The sequence below is a fragment of the Limulus polyphemus genome, unplaced genomic scaffold, assembly GCF_000517525.1.
Source record: "Limulus polyphemus unplaced genomic scaffold, Limulus_polyphemus-2.1.2 Scaffold1794, whole genome shotgun sequence".
NCBI classification, from domain to species: Eukaryota; Metazoa; Arthropoda; class Merostomata; order Xiphosura; family Limulidae; genus Limulus; species Limulus polyphemus.
The window spans coordinates 4,340-12,293 of NW_013667404.1; the positions used below are offsets into that span (position 1 = coordinate 4,340).

The 7,954-nt window shown below is 28.9% G+C and overlaps 1 protein-coding gene across 1 annotated transcript in view; it reads left to right on the top strand.

Annotated features, from left to right (window-relative positions):
- Positions 1-1,017: 1,017 nt before the first annotated feature.
- Positions 1,018-7,954, top strand: part of LOC111087147 (serine/threonine-protein kinase SMG1-like) — a gene marked incomplete at its 5' end in the record, with an annotated part of 26,890 nt that continues 19,953 nt past the window's right edge. The window contains 5 exons of the mRNA XM_022392770.1: positions 1,018-1,174; positions 2,115-2,201; positions 3,704-3,801; positions 4,324-4,477; positions 5,947-6,066. Of these exons, the coding sequence (XP_022248478.1) occupies positions 1,018-1,174; positions 2,115-2,201; positions 3,704-3,801; positions 4,324-4,477; positions 5,947-6,066 (616 nt within the window). The remainder of the gene's footprint in view (positions 1,175-2,114; positions 2,202-3,703; positions 3,802-4,323; positions 4,478-5,946; positions 6,067-7,954) is intronic.

Sequence of the window (7,954 nt, forward strand, 5' to 3'; positions counted from 1 at the left end):
TACAATGTCATTTGATAGATGAAAACCTTGACTTTCTACTGGTTATAGGTAATGTATAATAAAACATGAGAGAACTATCAACGAATTGTGAAAGAGAGGATGTGGCATGAGGGGTCTGATTTTCTATTTGATAGCTCTGTAACCAAACAGAATTGAAGGCTATAAAAATTATGGTTTTTGTGCAATAACGATTTTATTGAGAGTATTTTACGTTTAATTTCATACATTTTTGAGGGGTGATGACATGCTGAGACAAAATGTGTCGCGTGGGTCATGCTAGTGGAAATTCAGGACTTTTAAAATATTTCCTTGTAGAATTAAGAACTTAAAACTTGTATACTATTAAAATATGTATAATTAGCTAAGGTTTTACGCTATTCTAATTGGTATAACATAAACAAACAGTAGTTTAATAAAATTTTGAATGTAAAAGACTAAAATCTTGTGTCATGAACAGTATAGGGCACCTAGGGTGATTGGGTTAATAGTTAGCTAAGAAACTGTTTCAGATATTGTAGTTTATTTATATATTTATGTATATATATTTATATATTCTGTATTCTGTTCAAATTTATGTATTCTGTTGGTTGTTGTTTACATATTTTTAAACTTATTTTTTTAACTATTATATTCTTTATAACTGTTCTAATTTTTCCATCACAAGTGTAATTTTCCACTCAGTCAGGTTAACTCACATTTTACTACACACTGCTGTAAAATGAAGCTATGTTGTAAGAATTAATTCGTTTTGTTTTGACAGATGTAACAGTACACGAGTGGAATTTTTCACTCAATCAGGTTAACTCTCATTTTACTACACACTGCTGTTGTAAGAATTAATTCTTCCTGTTTTGCCAGCTGTAACATCATTTCCACACATCTAAAAAGGAAGGAACTTGTAACATTCTGCAACTAGTTAATATTTAGATGTGTGTAAAGATGCTGTAGCAGTTAAGAGCATTTGAGATCAACTAAAATCTAAGACTAAACTGAACAATTGTTTATGTTAATTTTCAGAAATGGTAATGTTGTCTACAAAGCTCGACACTATTCTGTTACCCCTCTTGGACCACGATCTGGACTAATACAATGGGTGGATGGTGCTACAGCTCTGTTTGGTCTGTACAAACGTTGGCAACAAAGAGAAGCCGTGGCTCAAGTTTTAAAGAACCAGGTGCTTGTCTGTTGAATTATTCAAATTGTTATATCTTACTTTTTTATGTAAATGTTTCTAAAGTTTATTCTTTGAAAAACCTTTCTTCAGTGATCAATTTATAGAATTTGTTTATTTTTACCAGTACACACTATTTTAATTCAGAAGTTTGTTAAACAAAAATTGCATTTTAGTATTTTATGTATGTGATGTACTACTGTTTAAAATTGTACATTGTTAAAACCAACAAAATGCCATTTTAGTATAAATTCATAGTATTTGTTGTAGCTGGTACTATAAATTGTAAGCATTCATGTATATTCTATAAAGATTTTCCATAGAAGTTAATAGGAACTTTTATGGATTTATTAGTTTTCTGTGAACCTTAGCAACAGAGTTTTTAAATTTTTTTAGACTATCAGCAACAGGTTATACATCTTGAGATCTAGTTTATCCCAAATAGTAAAGCATTGTGTTGTGCTACTGCAGCCATGTTATTTCATATATCTATATATATATATATGAATATTCTGTGGCCCCTTGACTTGCATTTTATATATTCTCTATTGCACCTTGAGCTACTAAACAGTATATGACTATACGTTGTGGTTTATTAAATTACTGTTAGCAGGTGATAATGTATTCTCTGACACTTAATGAACTAAATAGTGTGTTTTGTCTGTTAATATGTTGCTATGCTTTAAAACATTCTTTGTTAGAAAACTAATGTTTTTGTAATTAATTACCAAATATTATGTTGTGTAAGTATAATTGCTAGTCTATCTATAAGTATATGAGCATAACAGTATGAAGTTACTGCTGGGTGATAAACCTACCACACGAACCATGAAACATCCAAATTTTTCTATCTGATGGTTTAAACTAATAGACTTCTAAGGTTAATGTTTCTTTGTTACTTTTAATTCATAATTAATATATTGTTACCTGCTATATTTAATAGGCTGCTGGAGTCACCATTATTCCTTCAACCATTCTCCGACCATCTGAGGTGTTCTATAATAAACTGAATCCTATTTTGAAAGAAAAGGTAAATTAATAATGTTTTTGTTGAATTTTTTAGAAATTGGATAGATTTGTATGTCATGAAATTCATGCATATGAATTGTTACATAATTCTTTGTTTACATTAGCAAACATCCAAATGTAGTTTTAGTGAAGAAGTTGTATATCCTTTCTAATTGCTGTATTTTTGTGTATTTATATATTTAAAATATGAGAAGGTCATAACGGGAGAGCATTCATACAGGAGGAAACCTCGTATTTCTTTTTTTTGTTGTGAGCATTTGTGCTTTTCTGTATGGTTGGGAAGAAAAGCTAAATGTCAGTAAGTAGAGAATCCATACCTGAAGGGATCCTTTCCTCTATATGTAAAGTAGTTTCTGTTATCTTTGTTTTACAATTTTTAGCTGTAGCATGTAGTAGATTATAGAATGGCTCTTGAGTTTTACACGTACAAACTTTTAGCTCGTAGCTCTGTCATCTCTTGACTGATTTAAGATCAAATTACGGTGTTGGACTCAGGAGGTCAAAACCTTTCGATTGATGTATTTGATTATGCTCAAGGTTTTATAGATTAATTTATTCTAATCCTGCCTAAAAGAATTTCAGTTTAAGGGTAGGCTGGTAGAGATCCTGATGCTTGATATTGCTGGTGCACAAAAAATATAGCTTATAAAAAAGGGAAAAAAAAGAAGAAAAAAAAGGTTTCATAGATTAATTTCCTCTAATCCTGCCTAAAAGAATTTCAAGTGTTGCAGCTATTGAGGATTCTCTCTTGTTCTGTATTAATTTTTTTCCCCTCTGTATTTGAAATGTGAGAGAAGGGATATTTTTTAAATTACTTACTTATGTTCTAAATTCTGTGAGTGAATAAAAAGAGCAAGAGTTTTAATAATTTGAAATGTATTTTCCACAAATCTGTTAACTATCAGTCTGAGTATAATTCTTTTAGTTCTTACCTGTATCAGTTAAGCCTAGATTTTAAAATTTAGTGATAAAAGTAACCTACAATAGGTGGAAAAATATCTTTGTTGATTTGTACATTGTAAATGCAAAAGTTGTTCAGATACTTTTGTTTTGAACATTTTTGAGTCCTACGAATTGTATATGTTTGTCCTTTCAAAATATTGCTTTCTATGGAGAAAGTAAAAGACAGTAAAGCTCAATAATTACTTTTTAAGTTGTTCAGATTTTAAATTTTGGAGTGACAACTGAGTGTAAAACTTCATTCTCTACTTGAGAGATAATGCTTAGATAATCTGGATGTACTGAAGTTTTAAAAACAAGCAATCATTTACATAAAGTTTAGTGTTTATTCAACTCTTCAAAATTAAAAATATTCTTTCTTATTAACTTTTATTTTTAATATTTGTCTGAGATTTCCTGACCCTTAGAAGGGATATTCATTGCCTTTTTAGACTAACAAGGCCATTCTCTCAATTTTTTTACTATGTGTGTCACTTGTTTTTGTATTGCAAAAATAACTTAAGTTTTAACTATTTCTGTACATATTTTTTATTATTATTATAGGGAATCAGTGTGGACAGCCGAAAAGAATGGCCGTTGTCCATACTCCTTCATGTCCTTAAAGATTTGATGAGTGAAACACCACAAGATCTGTTGGCCAAGTAAGTCATTAAAAAATGTTTATGGATTGTACATATGATCTTGGAATATGAAGGTATTTAATGATATTGAAAGTGTTATAAGATAATTCCTTGAGAGTATAAAATAAACTTAAGTTGCTGTGTTCTGTTTTGATTTTAATATCAAAAAAACTTTTTTTGGGGGGGGTCCTGAATAATGTGTTAGATACGATGATATAAATGGTTAAAGTTAGAATTGATACACAAAATGGTACTCTTTATTTACAGAGAACAGTGTTGCTCTTGGTAATTGTTTACAATATCATACATGTATCAAAAGGGTACTCTATTTACAGAGAACTGCGTTGCTCTTGGTAATTTTTTACAATATTATGCATGTAGAAGAAGGGTACTCTCTATTTACAGAAAACTGCATTGCTCTTGGTATATTTTTTCAATATCATACGTGTATCAAAAGGGTACTTTCTATTACAGAGAACTGTGTTGATCTTGGTAATTTTTACAATATCATGCATGTAGCAGAAGGGTACTTTCTATTTACAGAGAACTGTGGTGCTCTTGTAGCAGTGCATTAGAATGGTGGGAAGTCACCCAAACATACAGCCATTCTACAGCAGTAATGTCAATGATTGGTTATATTATTGGACTTGGAGATCGTCACCTTGACAATGTTTTGGTGGACCTAGCAACAGGAGAGGTAATTTATATATTTTCTGATTTCACCATTGCAGTGTTATAAATGAAGTATATTAGGCACATTGTGGTTCAGTACATAACTGAACCTTATTAAAGGAAGAATATTAGACAACAAATATTTCTATTAAATAATAGATTGCTTTCCATCGTGCATGATATATTTGCCTTTTATACTAACAAGCATACAGTCACTAAGTACAACATTTATCTCCTTAGCTTTATGAAGATGGTGGGATAGCATACCTGTGCATTATTTATTGGTATTGAGGCAGATAGCAAGAAGGAAAATTGAAATGGCTTTCTAAGTCATAAGAATGAGAAAACAAAAAGTAACAGGTTTTAAAATACTTCTGAAATATACCAAAGAATCTTGAAGGTTTCAAGAGTGATAAGAAGTCAGGAAGTTGACAAATTTCAACATAGTCAAACATGCATGCAAACACAAAATAATGTAGATATTCAGCATTGTAATATCACTAAAAATATAAACATTTATGAACATTTGAAGGTTTATAGGAAATTACCATTCATATACTCCACATAATTTAGGCTTTATATAAAGATTTGAAGTTGATTTTCAGGCATCGCTTTAGATGAAATTCAACATTTTCACTTATTGTTAGTTCTGTGATAAACAAAAGTAACCTAAGTAACAAAATGAAATGTGAAAAATGTTTTTTTTTTGATCCCAATACAAAAGGTATTGTATGTTAGATGTGTTGAAACTAATAACATTGTAATATATTTTTTTGGCCCAGTTATAGACATTAAAAATCTCTCGCTTTTAAAGCTTAAAGCATTTACAACGCAATTCTAAATGTGGAGATTTGTATATCTAATCTGAAAATAGGAGAATATATATTCTTTCAAAGATTGGTTATTGCATGAAGCTGTATTCTTCAGCTTGTTATATTATGAATGTTGGTTTCTTGAACGTGGTTTCCCTTTACTGTTATGGTCATAGTGAATTTTTTTTAGTTGGTAGGCTTTGTTTCTCTCATACAGAAATAATTTGTTTTCTTCTGAAGGTTATTGAAATAACATGTTTCACCTTGTTTGGAGAGTAGTATTCTTTTACAATTGAGAATTAACATTTTGAATGGCTGATCAGTCAGTAAAGATACTTGTTTCTTTAGGCTTATACTTAAGTTATTTTCTGTACAACTTAAAATTTTACTTTTCTGAAATTTTTTATTTTCTATTTCAACAGATGTAATTTAGATTTTTAGCTATTTGCAAGTACAGTTTTGATTCAAAATAATTTAGAGATATATATCTTAAATTTGTATTTAATATATTATTATTGTTTCTGTGTTAGTTACTCTGTTTCGTATCTTGTGTATTGTTATTTTAATAAAATACATTCAATACAGATGCAAATTTTTTTTTTTTTTCTAATTACAACCTTTGGTTTGACAAAAATTTGTTATTGTGCAGTGTGTTTATAAAACACTTTTTCTTTTTCTATAGATTGTACATATTGACTACAATGTTTGTTTTGAGAAAGGCAAGAATCTAAGAGTGCCAGAGAAAGTACCATTTAGAATGACTCCAAACATTGAAAGTGCTCTTGGTATTACAGGGGTTGAGGTAGGCTTGTTACATTTATTTGTTCAGAATATCTTAATTTTTATATTATAAAAATACATCTGTTACCTTCAAGTTGCTGGTTTAAGTTAATTTTCAGAGTACATACTTTGTATTTTTGTGACATCAAACAGTATCTAGAAATTGATTATATATCAAAAATAATTAATTTTAATAGATTTTATGTGTCTACCTCTAACACAGTTATAATTCCATTTCAAAACTTTTTATCTGAACATATTTGAGCACTGAATAACACTTATTTATTGTATTTACAAAGAAAAATAAAAAAAATAGTTCAAACTTTCATTTCTGAGTAGCTCTTAGGCAATTCACTAGATTCAAAAGATTTTTTAAAATGTTTCTGTTTATACAAAGGAATAGGTTTATATTTGCTAAGATATTATGTTTTTGTAAATATAAGCTATATCTTTTTATTAAAGATGCTTTCCATCTTTGTCAGTAACTATATTACTACAGCAATTTATTGCCACCTCTATTATATCACAGCACATAGTCTGAACAATTATTATTGGAACTTTGCTTTAAGGCTGAAAATGATTGAATAAAAGAAATTGTAATTCATCTATTTGTTATAGAGTATATAAAGCTGTTGTAACAGTAAGTTCTAGTTTTTCAACATATTAGTGGACTGGGTCTTAATGTGAAGTTTACAATGCTCAGGAACAAACAGTAGATCTAAGAATTTTTTATAATTTTGTTTGACATTCTTTTCATTCCTGATAAATTTTTTATTTTAAAATGATATGTTTGAAAGCTACAGGAATATTCTGTGACAACATCAGGTAAATTGGGTTTAGAGAGTGACAGGAAACTATTGGATGACACAAATCTCGTTTTTGTTTTATTTTTTTACGAATATGTTGTTACACTTATGTTCAAAAAATACATTTGAGTAAAATAACTTGTTTGTTATAAACAAACTGTATTTATTAGAATTAAATTGATCTTTATCAACTATATTGTTGACAGGTATCACAGTATAATGCTTGAAAAAGCTAATGATGAGGTCATTGGTCACCAGTAAATTTCAGTTTTGACATGTTTTGTATAATTTACAACTGAAAGTGATGACTGTTTCTGTTGGCAAAATACAGTATGTCATGAAATATATTAATGAATGTCGAATAAGTTGATTTTGACTGGATTTATAACTTTCCAATTAATACAGTGCCTCACAAGAACAAGTGCCTGAAAAAAATGATAGAAATACTAAATCTAATTATATGAATCTTTTTAAATAGAAACTAGATGTTGTATAAATAAATAGATATGTATACTAAATTTTGTGCAGTTTTGTTAAATAAATCCACTGTGAAGAGGGAAAAAGGACTTTCATATCCAATTAAGGCATTTATACAAAATAAGATCTAACCCATAGAAATAGCAAAAAAGACTTATTTATGTGTGGGCTCATTTACTTGAACAAAACATCATATTAGTATTGTCTCTGAAAAATTATGGATTCATCTTTTGATGACTGAATTAGAGTAGATAAATATTAAAAGTGAGTGCAATAATGTGTTTCTCTATTAAATGTCAGTGAAAAAACAATATATGGATTTGTTAGCATTATGATAGCAAGTATACTAGATTGTAAATGATAAAACATTTGTTAGATGGAGTTATTGAATTTTTTAAAACCTCTCTCTTTGCTATTGTTGTGATCAGTATGCTGTTGTATTTTTTTTACATATCCATTTTGTGCCGAACCAATCCTTCTTTTTTAATGGATAATTTAAGCTCATTAAGTTCAGTGATTCTAGTGATTTTGGAATTCTTTGTTATTAAAAATGTGTTCAAGGCTGTCCAGTTTTCCAGCACATTTGGTTGGTTATATATATATATATATATATATATATATATATAT